The following is a 21,443-nucleotide window of genomic DNA, read 5'->3' on the forward strand; positions in this document are numbered from 1 at the left end:
ATCTGTATTCAGGTGCACTGTCTGTAACAGATTTGGTCCCAGTGTTTATTGTGGGGGTGGGGAGAGAGGAGAGGTGGCTAGGTCCAGTGGGCAAGAAGAGACAACTGAGACTCTGCTTGGCATTCTCCACCCAGACAGCTTCACTCAACGCGGACACTAGAACATTCTAGAAGAGTTACCAAATCCAGTTGAAATGGTCTTATATCCTAGAGTTTCAGAAAGTAAATATCATGACCTCAAAAATGCCTAGAATATTCTCCTAGAATTCAGTATCTCACCCTTGGCAGCTTTTTACAATAATGTTTTCCAGTAATTGGGTGGCCAATAGTTTGATAGTCTGTATAACGGCCAGTTCAATAACGCATCAGCAGTTCTTTGCTAATTTTCAGTGTTCAGCTTACTCAAATATTTCCCTTTCATTCCCTGACAACACCAGCACTTAACGGCAACACACAAAGGTCCGCAGCCAGGTCCTTCTCTCTAGACCTCGCAGTCTAGCTGCGCGCGAGCCTCTCTCTTGCTCTCATACTCATGATCTTTTTTCATGTCTATTTTTAGTTTTCCTGGCTCAAGCTTTTTCAGGCCACTGAAACACAAGCCTCACTCTCTTTCTCTCCCTCTGGCATGTATGCTGCTGGTAGGAGCCCCCCAGGTAAAGATTGGGGCATAAATCCTTTAGTGCTTCTTCCTCAAGAAAACTTACGGCTTCAGGATCACAGCTCTGTTTTTAAGATGAACACAAGCTGGATGACCTTTCGATGAGCTTTAAACTTTCAATTGGATGTGGACATTTTTCTCTCAGATGACAGAGTCACTCCAACTTCCCCTTTGCAGTTGCTTCCTTTCCTTGAAGGTAGCTGTTTCTTGTTTTCTTTAAATATCTGTTCCATCCACACTCGCCTGCCATGCCGACCGTCATTAGCCCGTCTGTGGCCCCACAGACAGGGGCTGAGCCTAGGTCCCCAGGGCCGGTTCCTCAGCCAGCCCAGAGCAAGACCACCGAGGCTGGGGGCACTAACCCAAGTGGCATCTATTCAGCCATCATCAGCCGCAATTTTCCTATTATCGGAGTGAAAGAGAAGACATTTGAGCAGCTTCACAAGAAATGTCTAGAAAAGAAGATTCTTTATGTGGATCCTGAGTTCCCACCGGATGAGACCTCTCTCTTTTATAGCCAGAAGTTCCCCATCCAGTTCGTCTGGAAGAGACCTCCGGTGAGTAGCTTACTGGTTGCTGGCTGGGTTTTTGCCTCAGAGAAGTCCTCCCACTCTGCACCTCCCCACAGCTCCACCGCACATGGGCGCGGGGGCAGGGGCCTGGCAGCAGCCCCACCAGGCTCTGTCCTCGAGGGAGGCAGGGTGCTTCTCTCTCTCTCTCTCTCTCTCTCTCTCTCTCACTCTCTTTCTCTCTTCTGAAGAACATTTTGCTTTTTATAAAAGTAATTGGAACTCAGTTTAATTCATCCTATAAAACGAAATATTCTTTTCCCAGAACATACTCCAAACAGTCCAGATCCGGCCTCTCTGTTTAAATATTTTGCATCTTTAAAAGACTCCTTCAACCTCTTGGGTGACAATGTTCTTCTTTAGTTTGCCAGTGGCCATGACTTTCTGAAACACACAAGCCCTGGAGAGAGGAGGGTGGCAGGCAAAGACTCTTTTTTTTCATACATAAAATGTTAGGATTAGGAGAAACCCTAGCAATTGTTTTGTCCATATACCTCACCCCGCAGATGAGGAAATAAAGGCACTTCAGAGTGAAGTATGTCCATTGAGCACGTGACAGTCCAGATGTAAACCCTTTCTCTTCTAGTGAACTCTTCCAGCCTCTGGGTTTCATTTCCAGTGACCCACCAGAAGGAAAATCATATTCCCCTGGCTCCTTCCTCTAATCATACCTCCAGGATGACTCCTATTCTTAATTCAAGAAATATTATCTGGTGGGTTTCATTTCCAGTGACCCACCAGAAGGAAAATCATATTCCCCTGGCTCCCTCCTCTGATCATACCTCCAGGATGACTCCTATTCTTAATTCAAGAAATATTTACTGAGCATCTACTAGAGCCAGAAACCAGACAAGCAACTGGGGAGACAGCAGGCAGTAAGAAAGACCAGAATTCCTGCTCTCCTGGAGCCTAGCGCCCTGAGGGGAAGATGGCACTGAACAAGAGTGACTCTCAGGTGGCAGTGTTCAGGGAGCTATGGGACATCAGGCAAGGAGAGCTCCCGGTCCAGGGAGACAAACCCTCCCTGAGAAAATAATTTACTGTGAGGCCCAAAGCTGTTCATTAGTTTGATCAAGTTAAGCTGAGGCCGAGTGCTAGTCATTAGTCATGTTTTTCTTTTTAACCTGAAATGAAATATGCAACAACCCTGTCCTCACCTGCGTGTTCCACAGGGGTCCTTTCCTCTCCTGACGGTTCTGTGGTCTGTGATCATCCTGAGAGCCCTCAGTTTAGAATAGAGGACTTGAAACAACTTTATTCTTTTGTTTAGTTTTAATATTTTATTTTATTTTTTATCCTCACCCGAGGACATTTTTCTTTTTCTTTTTTTTTTTCAGATAGAGTAGGAGGGAGAGAGAGAGAGAATCATCAACATGAAAGGAACACATCGAGTGGCTGCCACCCACACAACCCAACCAGGGCCAGGGACAAACTGCAACAGTTATATATGCCCTTAGCGGGAACTGAACCCGGGACTCTCTGGACCACAGGCTGATGCTCTAACTGCTGAGCCAAACTGGTTAGCGCCAAATAGCTTTATTCTTTAATCCACTTGCTGCTCTGCTACTAGGACACTGGGACATGTCACCTCCTCCACACCCCACCGCACCCTACTCCACTGAAATATCTTCAATGATACCCTCTCCCCATTCCTTCAGGGTAAGTCCAAACCCCTGAGCTGAGATATAGGTCCTTTTCAAGCTGGCCTGCCTACCGGTGCATCTCATCTTTACCCTTTTCCCTTGACCTTGACACATTCAGCTGCCCTGTTGTTCCGAGTCTCCCCACACCTGGAGGCCGTGGCCCATGCTGTCGGTCTGTCTGGAAGGCCCTTGTTCTTGTCTCCTCCTCACCCTTATTCCAAAGCTCTGTTCAGGTGTCACTTCCTTCAAGCTTTCTGAGTCTGTTGCCCATCTTCTGAGAGCAGGGACCATTCCTGTTCATCTTCGGACCATCTTAGCCAGCAACGGGCCAGGCCCCCAGTAGGCACTCAGCTGCTGCTGGGGACGAAACCCACATCTGAAGGCGCTGAGCACCGAGGGATAAGGACAGCCCTGCCTGCCAGGCTGGGAGTCCCTACAAGCCTTTTCTAATACTACTGCAGAGAAAAAGCCAACAACATACAGATACTGTGTTTAGTGACATCATTGCTGGATTTGAGCCTGAAAAGCTAGATTTACATGTTAATAAAAATGTTTTAAGGTCCTATTATGCTCTGAGCACTAGATTGGGCCTAGAACTTACATGTCAGTATCAGTGTGACATGAGGGCACCAAAAGACCCATCTGTCCCAAACTCTGCTCCCATCACCAACAAAGTCCTGAATTTTCTACTGTTGCTCAAGGTCCAGCAAAACCCACTCTTGGTTAAAATGTCCCTCTCCCTTAAAATTGGGGGTTAAAATTGGGGGAACACTGCCAATCAGGTTTGTTAGCATAAATTAGCACATAGAATTAAAGATAGTCAGAGTTGGAATGAATCTTGGAGATGTGGTCCAGCCCCCTTCACATACAGACAGGTGACGTGATTGAGGTCCAGAAAGGACAAATGACTTATCTCTAGTCACACAAGTTCATTGAGATTGAAAAACTGGAATGACTTCAGAACTCTCTGAAATAGAAAACACTCTTTGGAGACATGTGTTTTCCATGTCCCCATAGACGTAGTGACTTCTGCTTGAGAAGCCTGAAAGGAGACTATGTCCTATGAGACGCCCTTCCTGCTTTTACCATTTAATGCCCAGAATCATTGAAAACCAACATGATTTTTTTTCACAATCAAGTATTGTTACAATCAAATGATGATAATGATGCAGGGAGAATTATTCATGGCCAACAATAATTCTAGTTAAGAAAACATGATAACATGCTATACTTTCCGCCTTTTCCTCCTAAAAGAAGATAGACTCAGGCCACCTGTCCCCGGCACACCTAGGATCTCTCCTCACCTGCTGACCTGTGCTACCTCACTGCCTTTCCTCCTCTATTAGAGAACATCGTGTATTGAGTATCCAGGCTAACCAATCTGATTTCTCTCCCCTTCTCTTGTATGATCTATTTCTAAGATAAGAAACCAAACAAACCATATAATACTTCCCAATTGTTTTTTTTAAATCCTCACCCAAGGATATTTTTCCATTTATCTTCAGGCAGAGTGGGAGGGAGGGGGAGAGAGAGGGAGACATCAATGTGAGAGAGACACATTGACTGACTGTGCCCCTGCAAGACCCCAACTAGGGCCCAGGACGAACCTCAACCAAGGTACGTGCCCTTGACCAGAATCAAAACCACAACTCATTGGTCTGTGGGCCGATGCTCTAACCACTGAGCCAAACCAGCCAGGGCAATACTTCCCAATTATTAAGTCACATTTTCTTGAAGACAAACCCCTGGGGGAAAAGAATGGCTTCTAGAACAGAGTTTCTGGGAGACTGATGACTCTTGCCCAGTATCACTGGGGATAGGTGTAGGGGGAATCATGTGTTTTATTCAGTCACACACCACTGCTGGCTTCTCTCCTCCCCTGGGTGGATTTGAAAGAGAACCTAGCCTGTGAAGCCCAGCCCTCTTCTTCCTCTTTCCTCCTGAAGTCCTGCAGCGGTCCTGGGCCACCTGCCACTACTACTGGCGAATAGTAATGATAACAACCAATCTTGACTGAGAATTCATTACATGACAGTAATTATTTTACATGCTTTCTTGCCTTAATTCATTTAATCTCCACAACAACCCTATGAGTACTGTTATTGTCCCCACTTCACAGATGAGGACACTGAGTCTCAGAGGGGTAAATAACTTGCTGCAAATCTCCCAGTTAGTAAAGGGTAGAGTTGGGATTTGAACCCAAGCAATCTGGCCCTAGAACCCCAGCTCTTAACAATGAAATCTATCTAATTCTGGAATTTAGAAGCCGATATCAGATTTATCAACAATAAAGGTGGCATTTTGGACTCCCTCCTGCCCTACGCGTATGTTTTATTCCCCCCCTGGTTTAAAACTCAGGTGTGGAAATGAAGTATCATTTATTGGGCCTCCACGAGCCACAACAGGCATTGAATGATGCCTCAGGGTCTGGGCCCTGGAAGCAGCAGCCTCTGTGAGCTGGAGTTAGAATGACAGTGGCCAAGAGCCCAGTGTCACCCATGTTCCAGTCCTGGCTCTGCTACTTAGCACTCGGGTAATCACAGTCACGTAGTTTTCTCTTTGCTTTAAGTTTCTCATCTGAACACCGGGGAATAATCCTAATAATCCTAATAGAAGAATCTATTTCATAAGGTTGTTGTGAAGATGAAATGAGTTCATGTACACCCAAGGCTTAAAGGGTGCCTGACACATGAATGAGCACCCAGTAAACATATGCAGTCTTAGCACTACCTATGTCTGCTGTGCAGTTTCTTAAAGAGGAAACATATCTTTACCACTTAATTGTGTCTGGCACCAATCAAGACATTAACCACAGGAATGTGTCTGTGTACTCCACGCTTGATCTAATGAGTCAGTCCAGCTGAATATGAATGAGGACATGTGTGTGACCAGGCCCCTCATGGGCAGGTAACTGCTTATTCAGAACAGTTCTAGTCATCCATAATTAAATATAAAATGAGTATTTTGTTATGAAAATGCAGGTGTATCAAGCACATCCAACTTATCCCCCAGGTCTTCCCCTGGGAAACCAGCCAGCCCTCCCTCCTTGCCCTCCAAGCTCCTGGAGCTGGTAGCAGTGACTCCGCATTTTCTCTTTGCAAGTTTCTGTTCAGCTTTTTGTATCCTTTGGCTGTTGGGGGTTGGAGGAATTACCATCTTCCTCTATCTCCAGATCCAGTGCTTTAGTTTGTTGACAGTGACTGGGCATCCAGATCATAGGCTGCCTTATCTACCTCTTCCCCTCAAATCCTGTTCCCATCTCTCTACAGGGCCCATCTTTTGCTAGGTCAGAACTGGTCTCATCTTCACCCACATTTCTCTGGTATGTGCCTTTCCTCTTCCCTGTTACTATGGTTACAACCCCATATGCAGCTGTGCCCTGCCCAGTTGGTCCAAACTAGCTCTTGGCCCTGCTCTTCTGCACAACTTGGGCCAACTTGTTCCCTCTGCCAACACCTGGACCTGAGGAAACCTTCTCCCAGGCAGACAGCAGCCCCTTTATACTCCAAACAGGAGACCTCATTCCCTGTAGTTCCCATGCCTGGAAATCTCTTGAATTAGACTTTTTTTTTTTTTTAATCCTCACCTGAGGACATTTTTCCATTTTTTGTTCAGATAGAGTGGGGAGGGAGAGGGAGAGAGAGAGAAACATCGACATGAAAGGGACACATCGAGTGGTTGCCCCCCGCACGACCCAACCAGGGCCAGGGACAAACTGCAACCGAGGTACATGCCCTTAGCAGGAACCGAACCCGGGTCTGTCTGGACCACAGGCCAATGCTCTACCGCTGAGCCAAACCGGCCAGGGCGAATTAGACTATTTTTAATGATAGAGTTTATGTAAGTTTCCCAAGCTGCAATTCATCATGAACCATATTTCACCAAATCTAGATTTTGGTGCTGCTACTTTCCTGATCTTATCAGAAGGTGTCCAGAGAAGGTCATGACCACCACCCAGCTGCAACACATTTCAGAGATACTAAAATATGAGAAGGGTGCCTTAGAATGAAAAAATAAGACCCCTTAACTCAGTTCTGCCATCCCCTTCCTATCCCTCTTCCCGAGCCATTTCTTTCTCCCATGCTGCCTGCCAGCATGGATCCATCCATACCTCCTGGGATTTGCTGCTGTATGTCTGACCTGGTCCCCAGCCTCTTCCCAAGTCCTCATCATCCACGCAGCCAACTTCTCCCTTGTCCCAAGACTGTTACACTAGCGGGCTGGGAACCATTATATTCTTCAGGTGAGGTGTCGCTACTATTAAATTATCTTTGATTTTTTGCACCTGTTTAGCCAAATGTGCTTAACAAACATGAATCCTTAGCATGGCAGACTCTTCCTGTTCTCTCAAGAGGAAAACTCATAAGGAAAAATTAGGAAGATACTTGAGATTACAGAAAGAGGAAGTTCTCTCCAGGGGTGGACATGATTGTTTTCGGGGGGGGGGGGGAATGCCATTTATTTATAAGAGGAGGAGAGGTAGAAACCAAACAGGGGTGGGGAAAGCAACAGAGCAGGAGGCCACACACCCGTGTCATCCCTCCCCTTGACCTGACCCTTGCAGGCATCTTTACTGATGATGAACTTGTGAAATGCCTGAGGCAAGTAACTTTTGGGTAAAGGGCGGAAGTTAGTACCTTGATTTTTCCAGGCAGGGCTGAGCCAACACACCCGGAAGTCAGAGTGTGGAAAGCACAGGGGTGGAGAGAAAGAGGAAAGCAGAGAGAAGCGAACTGCCAGGACCCCACTGCACTCTGCTGGGGTGAGGAGGCCTCCCCGCTCAGAGGCTATGGAGTGAGGGTTCGAGATCTCCAAGGAACTGGGCGCCTGCTGACACCCGGGAAGCATTCCACTGACGAGAAGCTGATGCTCGCTTTACCGTCTTCATCCAATCTTCGGGTTTAAATAATCACCATCAGAACTTTTAGAAATAGATTACATGTCCCCAGAACCCCAAGAAGATTAACACTGCTATTAAAAACTCCTTAAAAATGGTAAGATTGGAAGTGTTTGGGAACGGCTTCTTTCAGCTACTCTGGGTAGGTGGGTGTCTTTCCTGATGTTAAGGTTTTGAAGGGAAAATGGATGCCCCATCTCCTCCCATAACCCTTCACAGTCTGAAAATGCATCCTTATTTCTAGCCAGAACTCTTACCTCCACAATTTTAGCACATTATCTCTAGCTCAGAACCAGAAAACAGTGAAATAGAGTCGTCTGATTTCCTCTATATAGTAATTCTCCCTATTTGTGAATAATGTCATCCTTCCTTTATTTGCTGCAGCTCAAATAGTCATAAAACTCTAACTTTACCCCATAGGTAGGATTTTTTCTGGCGCTGGGAAGGTCAGTGCTATGATCTTTATATAATCAATCCTCATTATTCATGGATACTTGTGAATTCACCTACTCACTATAATTTACTTGCAACCCCACAGTCGATATCCGTGGTGCTTCTGTAGTCATTTGTGAGCATGTGTAAGGCAGTGAAAAGTCTGAATCACCCTGCGCACCCGTTCCCAGCTAAAGTCAAACAAAGCAACACTCTGCCTTGTTGTTTCAATTTAGTGTCACATTTTTTACATTTTTGCATTTCTTTTTCTTAATCCTCACCCGAGGACATTTTTCCAATATTTTGTTCAGATAGAGTGGGAGGGAGCGAGAGAGAGAGAAACATTGACGTGAAAGGGACACATCGAGTGGCTGCCACCTGCACGACCCAACCAGGACCAGGGACAAACTGCAACCGAGGTACGTGCCCTTAGCAGGAACCGAACCCAGGTCTCTCTGGACCGCAGGCCGACGCTCTAACCGCCGAGCCAAACTGGCCAGGGCACATTTTTGCATTTCTTGTTGGTGGTTTCTCTGTTTAAATGTCCCCTGAGCAGCGCTGGCCAGTTTTGCTCAGTGGTTAGAGCGTCGGCCTGAGGACCATAGAGTCTCAGGTTCGATTCTGGTCAAAGGCACGTACTGGGTTATGGTTCAATCCCTGGCCCTCATTGGGTCATGCAGGAGGCAACCAATCGATGTGTCTCTCTCCCTTCCTCCCACTCTACCTGAAAATCAATGGAAAAATATCCCTGGGTGAGGATTAAAAACTAAAATAAATAAATAAAATAAAACTAAAATAAATAAAATTGTCTCCTGAACTTACTGCTGAAGTGCTATCTAGTGTTCCTAAGTTCAAGAAGGCTGTGATGTGCCTTAGGGAGAAAATACAGGTGTTAGATGAGCTTCATTCAGGCATGAATTATGGTGCTGTTGGCTGTGAGTTCAATGTTAATAAATCAATAATAGATATTAAATAAGGTGCCTTTAAAAAAAAACATATAAAATAAGGTTGTGTACTTAATCAGTTGATGAAAATGTGATCAGAGAAACTCACAGGAACTTATCCTGAATTTCCTCGAGGAGCAAGGGCTCAGTATTCACTAGTCAGCATTCACAGCAACTTGATAGAACATGACCAACATGAATAATGAGAATCAACTATACTTCCTATGTGCTTTGTATTCTTAAATATCACAACTCAAAACAATACTCTATTAAGAGTGTGATTGGTGTGAAACATGGCAACATATTTTAATCCATTGCAGTTATTACTCTTTTTTTTCCTCTTGGTTCTTTTTTTTTTTTTTTAATAATTTGTCATTAATTTATTTTTGTTACAGATGTTTCTCCATTTTTTCCCCCATTGACATCATCATTCTTTTTGATGTTCAAATTGAGCCTTCTTTGAAGAATGGCAGTCCCACCACCTATAAGTTACCTGTATCATTCGACATGACCCCATTAATCTTAAATAGCTTCCTTGTTTTCTGACCATAACAAAATGTCCCAGGCTCATTTTGTATAGTCCTTGCCCCAGACCTGGAAGGAATCATTTCTTGAAGGAGCCTGGTTCCTTTTAATCTGAAATAAAGTTAAAGAGAAAGGGTGAGCCCTGGCCGGTTTGGCTCAGCGGTTGGAGCGTCGGCTTGTGGACCAGAGAGTCCCGGGTTCGGTTCCCGCTAGGGGCGTGTACCAAAAAAAAAAAGAAAGAAAAAAGAAAGAAAGAAAGAAAAAGGATGAGCCCTGCCGGTGTGGCTCAATGGTTGAGCATCAACCCATGCACCAAGAGGTCACCAGTTTGATTCCCGGTCAGGGCAACGCCCAGGTTGTGGGCCCAATCCCCAGTGGAAGGCATGCAGGAGGCAGCCAATCAATGTTCTCTCTCATCGATGTTTCTATCTCTCTCTCCCTCTTCCTTTTTCTCTCTCTCTCCAATCAATAAAGAAAAACGAAAGAAGAGGGTGAAATGTAGAGGATAGCTGACCACCCACTTCCTAGGACCCAGAGCTTGGCCATTACACCAGCACTCTTAAGTTGGAAACTTCCTGCAACCTGTGCTGACACTAGAGGTCTCTTACTCTAATGACGTGTGCCCCATGGCCTCTATAATTAACACCCACCCTGTGCATTCTCCCAGCCAAGGGTTCACTTCACCTGCGTTACTCATTTCTGAATAGAAGAAATCCTAGGTTGACACAAAATAAAAGTCACCCCGCCCTGGCCGGTTTGGCTCAGCGGTTAGAGCGTCGGCCTGCGGTCCGGAGAGACCTGGGTTCGGTTCCCGCTAAGAGCATGTACTTCGGTTGCAGTTTGTCCCCGGCCCTGGTGGGTCGTGCGGGTGGCAGCCACTCGATGTGCCCCTTCACGTCGATGTTTCTGTTTCTCTCTCCCTTCCTCTCTCTCTCTCCCACTCTATCTGTACAAAAAAATGGAAAAATATCCTCGGGTGAGGATAAAAAAAAATAATAATAAAATAAAAGTCACCCCATGCCAGTGTGAGATGAGAAGAAGGGAACAGAAGGACAAAAACGCAGAGGCTGTGAGCAGGGAGCCCTCTGTTCTTAGGGCCCAGGGCCCAGTTGCTATATAGCTTCTTCTCTCCAGGATTTTATTTATTTTTCCAGTGAATCTGGTTGGCAGGAGGTCTGCTTGTAATCTGTTTTAGAGAGTCATCTTCTATCAGACAGTTTAGAGAGAAGTGGGATCACTGGTCTAGCCACAAAGAGGAAGAAGCGGGGGCCTTGTGCCGAGTAGTTGCAACATCCGGATTTAGAACCAGACAGAACCTGGTCTGAACCCTGGCTCTGCCACTAGCAAGTCACATAACTCTCCAAGTTTCATTTTTCTCTTCTGTAATGGGGATAATGATACTCTAATCTTATGGCTGTTCTGAGCCAGCATCCATAAAGTCCTAGGAGGTGCTCACAGTAAGGTAGCAATTACTATTAGCATAGGCAGCAAAGGACGGGAGCAGAACACAATGATGAAGTGCACAGGCTTTAAAGTCAAACACACTTGATTCAACTCCCAGCTCCCTCTTAACAATGTAACCTCGGGCAAGTTACTGACCATTCCTGGGTCTCCATTTCCTCATCTGTGAAAAAAAGAAAAGTTCCTACTTTCATAGAGTTGTTGTAAGGATTAAACAAGATACTGTATATAACATCCTTAGCACAATGAGTTAATAGAGATGATGGTGACTGAAAGGCAAAATGAGGTGCCCACTGAGAGCCAGTCCTCTCGCTTTCTACTCAGCAAAGAATCATGACAGTGCCATCCTGAGGTGGAGGGGGTCTTAAGTGTTGGTGAAAGTGACAATTCAATAAATAACTTTAGGATGGCCTTTCATTACATTCCAAAGACAGCAGCTCCTCCTGAGCATCATGATGAGGACAGGTCTTGACATCATGTTGAACATAGTGAAATAACTCAGAAGTACATACTTCAAATGGGACAGGCAGAAACAGAAATGGCCAAGAAATGTATGCAACGATGCATTTCCCACCCAGCTGGTGTTGCTCAGTGGTTGAGCATCAACCCATGCACCAAGAGGTTGCCGGTTCAATTCCCAGTCAGGACACATGCCCAGGTTGTGGGCTCAATCCCCAGTGAGGGGCATGCAGGAGGCGGCCAGTGTCTCGTTAATGTCTCTCTCTCTCTCCCTCCCTCCCACTCTATTTGAAGATAAATGTAAAAATAACCTCAGTAAGGATTAAAAATACATACATACATACATACATACATAATTCGAAATTAATTCTTAACCAGCTGTTATATTTCAGTTGGTTGAACGTTGTCCCAGGCACCAGGAGGTCACCAGTTTGATTCCTGGTCAGGGCACATGCCCGGGTTGCAGGCTCAATCCCCAGTAGATGGTGTTCGGGCAACAGCCTATTGATGTTTCTCTCTCATTGATGTTTCTATTTCTCTCCCTCTCTCTTACTCTAAGATCAATAAAAACATATTTTAAAAAAATGTTCTACATTAATTCCTAATTTATTATTTTATTTCCTTTATGCTTAAAGCTTTTCTTAAACCAAAGTCATTCTTCTCTATCATCATTTAGAAACTTTATTTTTCTGCCTTTATATTTGGGTCTATAATCCATCTAGAAATGATTTTTGCATGTAATATAACATATGGATCACATTTTGTTGTTTTCCATGGATATTCAAAAGTCCCAGCACAGCCCTGGCCAGTTTGGCTAAGAGGTTAGAGCATCAGCCTGCAGACCAGAGAGTCCCGGGTTAGGTTCCTGCTAAGGGCACGTACCTCGGTTGCAGTTTGACTCCAGCTCCGGTTGGGGTTGCGTGGGTGGCGACCAGTCGATGTGCCTCTTTCACATTGATGTTTCTCTCTCTCTCTTCCCCCTTCTTTCCCTCTTGCTCTATGTGAAGATAAATGTAAAAATGTCCTTGAATGAGGATAAAAAATTTTTAAAAAAAAAAGAGGCCCAGCACAATGTATTAAAAAGATAACCCTTCCTCCACTGTTTTTGCAATGCCACTTTTTAAATAAATCAAGTGTCCATCGATGTGTGGCTCTGTTTCTGCACTCTACTGTGTTCCATTTGCGTGTATTTGTCTATATTTGTGCCAGTGCCACACTTTGTGCCAATAAATCTTGACATCCAGCAGAGCAAGTCCTAGCAACTTGTTTTTCTTCTTTAATACTGTTTTAGCTATATCGGACTCTTTGCCTTTTCCATTTAAATTTTAGGATCAGAGTGTTGAGTTCCACAAAAAATCCTGTGGGGATTTTCATTGAGATTGCATTCACTATGGAAGAATGCACATCTTGACAATATTTATTCTCCCTATTCATGAAGAAGGGATGTCTCTCCATTTAAATGGGTCTCCATTAGTGTATCTTTCCATCAAGTTTTAAAATTTTTTTCACTGTAAAGGTCTTGAATATCCTATGTCAGATTTATTCTTAGGCATCTTTGATTGCTGTTGTTATTATTATTTTTCTTAATCCTCACCCGAGGACATTTTTCCATTTTTTGTTCAGACAGAGCGGGAGGGAGAGAAAGAAAGAGAGCGAGCGAGCCCTGGCCAGTTTGACTCAGCGGTTAGAGCGTCGGCCTGCGGTCCAGAGAGACCCGGGTTCGGTTCCCGCTAAGGGCATGTACCTCAGTTGCAGTTTGTCCCTGGCCCTGGTTGGGTCATGGGGGTGGCAGCCACTCGATGTGTCCCTTTCACGTCTATGTTTATCTCTCTCTCTCTCTTCCTCTCTCTCCCTCCCGCTCTATCTGAACAAAAAATGAAAAAATGTCCTCCGGTGAGGATAAAAAAAGAAAGAGAGAAACATTGATGTGAAAGGGACACATCAGGTGGCTGCCACCTACATGACCCAACCAAGGCTGGGGACAAACTGCAACCGACCGAACCTGGGTCTCTCTAGACCGTAGGCCAATGCTCTAACCACTGAGCCAAACCAGCCAGGGTGTTGTTATTTTTATAAGTGGTGTCTTTCTTAAAATTGTACTTGATTTCTCAAGCATAAACATTCATTTGACTCTTCCCTCTTGCAAACTCTTAGTAATTCTAATAATTTGACTGCAGACCCCAAGTTACTGGTCTGTAGACTCTATGTTTCTATAATTAGGTGATTTTCCCAGTATATTATGTACAACTGTATTCACCAGCCTAATTTTTATTTTACTGCAGTTAAACCCTCCAGCATAATATTAACAAAGGACCTAACAGGGGTTTTCATCTGGTTCCCAAATTTAAAGGGAATATTCTTAATGTTTCATTGTTGAATAGATTTACTGTAGATTTACTTGTAGATACAACTTATTGTTAAGAAGTTCCCCTCGGGCCCTGGCCAGTTTGGCTCAGTGGTTGATTGTCGCCCTGCAGACCAGAGAGTTCCAGGTTCAGTTCCTGCTAGGGGCATGTACCACAAAAAAAAAAAAAAAAAAAGAAGTTCCTTGGGGAGGGAGAGGGAGGGGGGAATTAGTGGGTGAAAAAGGGGAAACATCTGTAACAAAATAAATTAATTAATTAAAAAATAAATAAATAAAATAAAATAAAGACGTTCCCCTCTATTCCTACTTTGCTAAGATTTTTTTTTTTAAATCATAAATCGTTGTTGAACTTTATCAAATACATTTACTGCATTACTTGAGAAAATCATGTGATTTTTCCTCCTTTAAGAGTAACATTAATAGAGTTTTCCCATGTTGACCCCCTTGTATTCTTGGAATAAACCAAAGTTGGAATGCATTATCTTTTTCATACATCACTAAGTTTTGTTTTGCAAATGTTTTATTTAAGCTTTTGCATATATGATAGTGAGACTGGCTTATTATTTCACTTTCTTGCACTGTACCATTATGTTATCAAGGTTGTACTAGCCACATAAAGTGAGTAGGGAATGTTCCTTCTATTCTGTGAAATCGATTGTGTAAGATGAAAACTGTATGTTCCTTAAATATATAGTAAAATTTTGCCAGTGCTTTCTTAGGGAAGATGTTTATTGATGCAATCTCTTAAAAAACAATGGTATCACTTAAAATTGTTTTTCTTTTTTTTTTTTTTTTATCCTCACCCGAGGATATTTTTCCATTTTTTGTACAGATAGAGTGGGAGGGAGAGAGAGGAAGGGAGAGGGAGAGAGAAACATCGATGTGAAGGGACACATCGAGTGGCTGCCACCCGCACGACCAACCAGGGCCGGGGACAAACTGCAACCGAAGTACGTGCCCTTAGCGGGAACCGAACCCGGGTCTCTCCGGACCGCAGGCCGACGCTCTAACCGCTGAGCCAAACTGGCCAGGGCAAAAATTGTTTTTCTTTTTGATACAGTAGCAATATTTATTTTTCTAGGACTTTGTAATGACCCTTTTATTTTTTATCTCTAAGAAAGTTTATTGTTTTGTTTTGTTTTTTTGCTTTAAAGTCAATTTTGTTAGATATTAATGTAGGTACACAAGCTTTGGGGGCAAGTTTTGCTTGATACATATATTTTTTTATTCTTCTACTTCCAACATTCCTATGCCCTAATGTCTTTGGTGTGTTTATTATAAACTATTTCTAATGTTGTTTCTTTTATAATGTTTTTTTTTTTTTTAAATCCAATCTGAAAGCCTTTGTTTTTTAACTGAAGACTTTAGTCTATTTGCACTGATTATGAGCATTGATATCTTTTGAATTTATTTCTGTCATCTACCATAACCTTTCTGTTTGTATTGCTTTTTCTTAATATGTTTTATAATTGATTTTTTAGAGACATAAACATCAATGTGAGAGAGAAACATCGATCAGCTGCTTCCTGCATGCCCCCCACTGGGGATCGAGCCTGCAACCCAGGCATGTGCCCTGACCGGGAATCGAACCAGGACCTCTCAGTCCATGGACAACACTCAATCTACTGAGCCACACCGGCTGGACTGTATTGCTTTTTAATTGTTCCTTTTTTCTTCTTAATGCCCATTAAAAAAATTGATTAAAGCCCTGGCCAGTTTGGCTCAGTGGTTAGAGCATCGGCTTGCGGTCCAGAGAGACCCAGGTTCGGTTCCTGCTAAGGGCACGTACCTTGGTTCCAGTTTGTCCCCGGCCCTGGTTGGTCATGCGGGTGGCAGCCACTTGATGTGTCCCTTTCACATCGATGTTTCTCTCTCTCTCTCTCTCTCCCTCCTACTCTATCTGAACAAAAAATGGAAAAATGTCCTCGGGTGAGGATTAAAAAAAAAATTTGATTAAAAGTGTTTTCTCTCGCCCTGGCCGGTTTGGCTCAGCGGATAGAGCGTCGGCCTGCGGTACAGAGAGACCCGGGTTCGGTTCCCACTAAGGGCACGTACCTCGGTTGCAGTTTGTCCCCGGCCCTGGCTGGTCGTGTGGGTGGCAGCCACTCGATGTGTCCCTTCACGTCGATGTTTCTCTCTCTCTCCCTCCCACTCTATCTGAACAAAAAATGGAAAAATGTCCTCGGGTGAGGATTAAAAAAAAAATTTGATTAAAAGTGTTTTCTCTCTTGCCCGGCTGGTGTAGCTCAGTGGTTGAGTGTCCACCCATGCACTAAATTCCCGGTCAGGGCACATGCCCTGGTTGTGGGCCAAATACGGAGTGGGGGGTGCAGAAGGGGGCCAGTCGATGTTCTCTCTCATCGATGTTTCTCTCTCCCTCTCCCTTTCTCTCTAAAATCAATGAAGAAAAAATATTTTTTTTAAAAAAGTGTTTTTCTCATTCTTTTCTTCCTACTAGGTTTTTTTGTTTGTTTTGTTTTTTATCCTCAACCAAGGTATTTTTCCATTTGTCTTCAGATAGAATGGAAGGGAGGGAGAGAGAGAGAGGGAGAGAGAAACATCCACCGGCTGCCTCCCACATGACCCCAACCAGGGCCAGGGACGAATCACAACCGAGATATGTGCCCTTGACTGGAATAGAGCCCGTGACTCATTGGTGTGTGGGCCTACACTCAAAGCAGACAAGGCTGTTTGTTTTTTCGTTAATCCTCACCCGAGGATTTTTTCCATTGATTTTTTTTTTTTTTTTTTTTTTTTTTAGAGAGAGAGTGGGAAGAAGGGAGAGAGAGAGAAACATCAATGTGAGAGAGACCCATTGACTGGTTACCTTGATAGGGACCAGGGTTCAAATCTGCAATGCTTGGGTTCTTGAGCCGAGGCTCTAACCACTGAGCCAAACCAGCAGGGCTCTTCCTACTAGTTTGAAAGTTATTGACTATTTCTGTTTTTTCTGTAGTTGCCCTAAATTGTTAACAGCCCTGGCTGGTTTGGCTCAGCGGTTAGAGCGTCGGCCTGCGGTCCTGAGAGACCCGGGTTCGGTTCCCGCTAAGGGCACGTACCTTGGTTGCAGTTTGTCCCCGGCCCTGGTTGGGTCGTGTGGGTGGCAACCACTCGATGTGTCGCTTTCACGTCGATGTTTCTCTCTCTCTCTCTCTCCCTCCCACTCTATCTGAACAAAATATTGAAAAATGTCCTCGGGTGAGGATAAAAAAAAAAAAAAAGAAATAAAGAAATAAATAAATAAATTGTTAACATAACTATTATCTTAATAAAGCCTGAAATTGGTCAGTAGTTTTATTTTCCTCGAAAATTATATGGGGACCATATAGCACTTTAACACCACATACTCCTCTCCTAATATGCCAGTGTTTTTCAGAATGTTAGTTCTATATTCATATTCCAACCTTAAAAATTAGAAAATAATATAATGTTTAACACTTCAATATTTGCTAGATTTACACATTTACCTTTTTTTTGTTTACTATTTCTTCTTGAGTCTTTGACTTTTCCTTCTAGAATACTTTTACGTTTTCCTAAAGTAACATTGTTTAGAAGTTCCTTTAGTGAGGGTCTATTTATAGTAAGCATTTTTAATTTTTATTTGTATGAAATATGCTCTTACTCTTGAAATAGTTTTCCTGAGTAATCTGTTCCAGGTTGATTCTTAGTGCTGTCTCCTACCTTACACTGTTGTTGAAATCAGCAGTCATTCTTTTTTTTTTAACTTCTTTTTTTTGTTACGGGCCCTTAGCAGGAACTGAACCCAGGACTCTCTGGCCCGCAGGCCGACACTCCAACCACTGAGCCAAACCGACCAGGGCAAAATCAGCAGTCATTCTTTTTTTTTTTAATTTTAAATCTTTATTGTTGAATGTAGAATGTATTACAGATGTTCCTCATTTTTCCCCCATTGACCCCTCCTCCCCACTCTCGCCCCCCTCCCGCCTTTTCCCACACTATTGTCTGTGTCCATTGGTTATGCATATAAGTTCTTTGGTTTATTTCTTCCCACCTCCCAACCCCTTTCCCTTTGAGGTTTGTCAGTCTAGCAATGAATTTGTGCTTCTTAATCCCTTCACCTTTTTCACCCATTCCCCCAAACCCCCTTTCATCTGGCAACCAACAAAATGTTCTCTGTATCTATGAGAATGTTTCTGTTCTGCCTGTTCATTTGGTTTGTAGATTCCATTGTCGATAGATATGTATTCATTGCCATTTTGTTTGTTCATACATTTTATCTTTTTCTTCAAAAAGACCCTTCATCATTTCATATAATAATGGTTTGGTGGTGATGAACTCCTTTAACTTTTTCTTGTCTGGGAAACTCCTTATATGGCCATCAATTCTAAATGACAGCTTTGCAGGGCAGAGTAATCTTGGTTGAAGGTTCTTGCTTTTCATCATTCTGAATATTTCTTGCCACCCCCTTCTGGCCTGCAAAGTTTCTTTTGAGAAATCAGCTGACAGCCTTATGGGAACTCCCTTGTAGGTAACTAGCTGCCTTTCTCTTGCTGCTTTTTGGATTCTCTCTTTGTCTTGAACCTTTTGCATTTTGATGGTGATGTGTCTTGGTGGGGGTCTCTTGGGGTTTATCTTATTTGGGGCTCTCTGTGCTTCCTGGACTTGTATGTCTGTTTCCTTCACCAAGTTAGGAAAGTTTTCTGCCATTATTGTTTCAAACAGGTTTTCAATTTCTTGTTCTTGCTTTTCTCCTTCTGGCACCCCCAAGATGCGAATGTTGGCATGCTTGAAGTTGTCCCAGACGCTCCTTACACTATCCTCATTTTTTTGGATTTTTTTTTCTTTTTACTGTTCTGATTGGGAGTTTTTTGCTTCCTTATATTCCAAATCAATGGTTTGCTTCTTGGATTTACATACTCTACTATTGAAGCTGTGTAAATTATTCTTTATATCAGTTAATGAGTCCTTATTTCTGACTGTGCATCCATCATTTCTGACTGGTCCTTTTTTATGCTCTTGAGGCCCTCCTTAAGTTCTCTGAGGTTCTCACTAAGTTCACTGAGCATCCTTATAAGCAGTATTTTGAACTCAGCATCTGTTAGGTTGCTTATCTCCATTTCGCTTAGTTCTTTTCTTGGGGTTTTGTTCTGTTCTTTCATTTGGGACCTGTTTCTTTGTCTCCTCATTTTGGCTGCCTCCCTGTGTTTGTTTCTGTGTATTACTTAACGAGCGGTATGGGGTAGCTGAGACCAGATGCTGCTCGTTTGAAAGAATTTAGGAAAAACCTGAAGCAGGATCCAAGACAGGCCAATCCTATGGTTAAGCAAGTAGCAACAGCTTGGGTGGGCCTGAAAGTTGGGTGGGGCGGGGCCTCAGGGAGTCAGCAGGGCGGGGCTACCAGTGTGAGCCAGGTTGCTGGAGTCCCAGATATGACGTTTGTCTGCTGCCCCAGGGAAGGGCTCACCAAAGGAACAAAGGCCTCTGACAGCACGTTTGTCCTGGAGAAAGCCCCCTCTCCAGCCCTCACTCCAGTGCCAAACAGCTCAGTTCTTCCCTGTATGTTTCTGGCGCCCCTTGAGCTGCCTCTCGTTTAAGCTTAGAGGGAGTGAGTCCGATAAGTCCGTGTGCGGGCCCTTTAAGGAGCTGCCTGGGGCTCCACCCACGTCAGCCTCCCTGAGCCTCAGTTCCCGCTGGTTTTTCCAGCCAGAAGTAATGGGGACTTCTCTTCCTGGCACTGGAACCCTGAGCGGGGCACCTGGTGTGGGACGAGGACCCCTCAGTCCTCAGGAAGGACCTTCCCAGCTGTGGTATCCTCCTGATTTGTATCCACCACACATGGGTGTGGGACCCGCGCCTCCGCCCCTCGCGCCTCCGCCCCTCGCGCCTCCGCCCCTCGCGCCTCCGCCCCTCGCGCCTCCGCCCCTCCCCTCCTACCAGTCTGGATGTGGCTGCTGCTTTAATTCTGTAGTTGTAGGACTTCCATTCAGCTTGATTTCAGGCAGTTTTGGATGATGGTTGTTCTGTAGTTTAGTTGTAACTTTGAGGTGGTTGTGGGAGGACGCGATACGCGTTTACCTACGCCGCCATCTTGACCGGAAGTCAGCAGTCATTGTTAATGGCTGCTATCCCATAATAGGCCTTATGCCTTTTCTCTCTTACTGCTTTTAAGATCTCTCTGTCTGTGGTATTCTACAATATCACTATGTTATGTCCAAACTTACATTGCTTTATACCTTTCCTGCTTAGGATTCGTTAGAATTACTAATTCTTAGCATTGAACTCATTTGATCAATTGTAGAAAATCTCTCAGAATATTAATTCACTCCATATTTTCTATTATCTTCTTCTAGAATTCTAATTAGATATATGCTGTACTTACCTTGCAATATCCCACATATACCTTAACTTTTTAAAAATTTTTCTCTTTTTTAAAAATTTCCCATCTCCTTGATTCTCTGTGCAGTATTCTAAGTGACTTCTTCTGATCTAGCTTCCAATCCACTAATTCTCACTTCAACATCACCTAATTCAATTATTCAATTATTCAATTTCAGTGTGTAGACCTTAATTGAATTCTGGTTCAAAAATATAAGCAGATATAAAAGACATTTGGGGAACAAATTAAGAAATTAGCATATGGATTTGGATCTTGGATATTATTAGAGACTAATAGTTCATTTTCTTAGTGATAATAGCATTACAGTCAGTTGGAGAGCGTTCTTGTTCTAAGGAGGTACCTGCTGAATCCTAAGTCAACTCCTAAATATTTAGGTGTGAAATTGGTAATACCTACAACATTTTTCCAAATGGTTCTGAAAAAAATAATAAATAAAATCTATATATGTAATTCTATATGTGTACATCTATATATACACATATAAATAGGTAAAGACAAAAATGTTAATAACTCTTGAATCTAGATGTAGGCTATATGGGTGTCTGTTTTTTAAACTTTTCTGTAAATTTAAAATTTTCATAACATAAAGCTAGAAAACTGATAGTTGGAATTTAAAATGTCAATAGCAGGGTTAAAATATGAAATCAAAGAAATCTAGAACAAAAAATATTTTTAAATACAATAAAATTAGAGATAGTTTAACATCTGATTTTTAGGAGTTTCAAAAAATTGAAAAGGAGAGAAATGTCAAAGATATTATTAGAATATCCCAGAACTAAGGACAAAGTTTCTATGTTGAAAGGAGTCACTGAGTTCTCAGCACAAATAAATTAAAAATAAATACATTCCATGGCACATAAATGTGGCTTTGGAATTGGTAAAGGTGGGAGGGGAGAAAACCCCGAAAGCTTGTCAGGGGGAAAGACAAGTCACATACAAAGGAATGTTCATCAGAATTGCATCCTACTTCTCAACACCACCAGATACTAGGAGCAATGAAACAATACCTTAAAAAGTCTGAAGGAAACTGGTTTTCAACCTAAAACGCCTAACCAAATTCTGAATCAAGTGTCAAGGTAGAAAAGAGATAAAGTTAGACAGACAAGGACTTAGGTGTCTAACCCCCATGCATC

At 43.3% G+C, this 21,443-nt stretch overlaps 1 protein-coding gene across 4 annotated transcripts in view; it reads left to right on the plus strand.

Moving 5' to 3' along the window:
- The first annotated feature begins 629 nt into the window (after positions 1 to 629).
- Positions 630 to 21,443, plus strand: part of CAPN3 (calpain 3) — a 55,804-nt gene continuing 34,990 nt past the window's right edge. For all 4 annotated transcript variants that reach the window (XR_004961607.1, XM_036278633.1, XM_036278646.1 and 1 more), the window contains exon 1: positions 630 to 1,214. Coding sequence is in view for 3 of the 4 variants with exons in the window: in XM_036278633.1 (XP_036134526.1) it covers positions 906 to 1,214 (309 nt within the window). In the remaining variant the exon portion in view is untranslated. The remainder of the gene's footprint in view (positions 1,215 to 21,443) is intronic.

The sequence above is a fragment of the Molossus molossus genome, unplaced genomic scaffold (genome assembly GCF_014108415.1).
Source record: "Molossus molossus isolate mMolMol1 unplaced genomic scaffold, mMolMol1.p scaffold_m16_p_1, whole genome shotgun sequence".
Taxonomy (NCBI): Eukaryota; Metazoa; Chordata; class Mammalia; order Chiroptera; family Molossidae; genus Molossus; species Molossus molossus.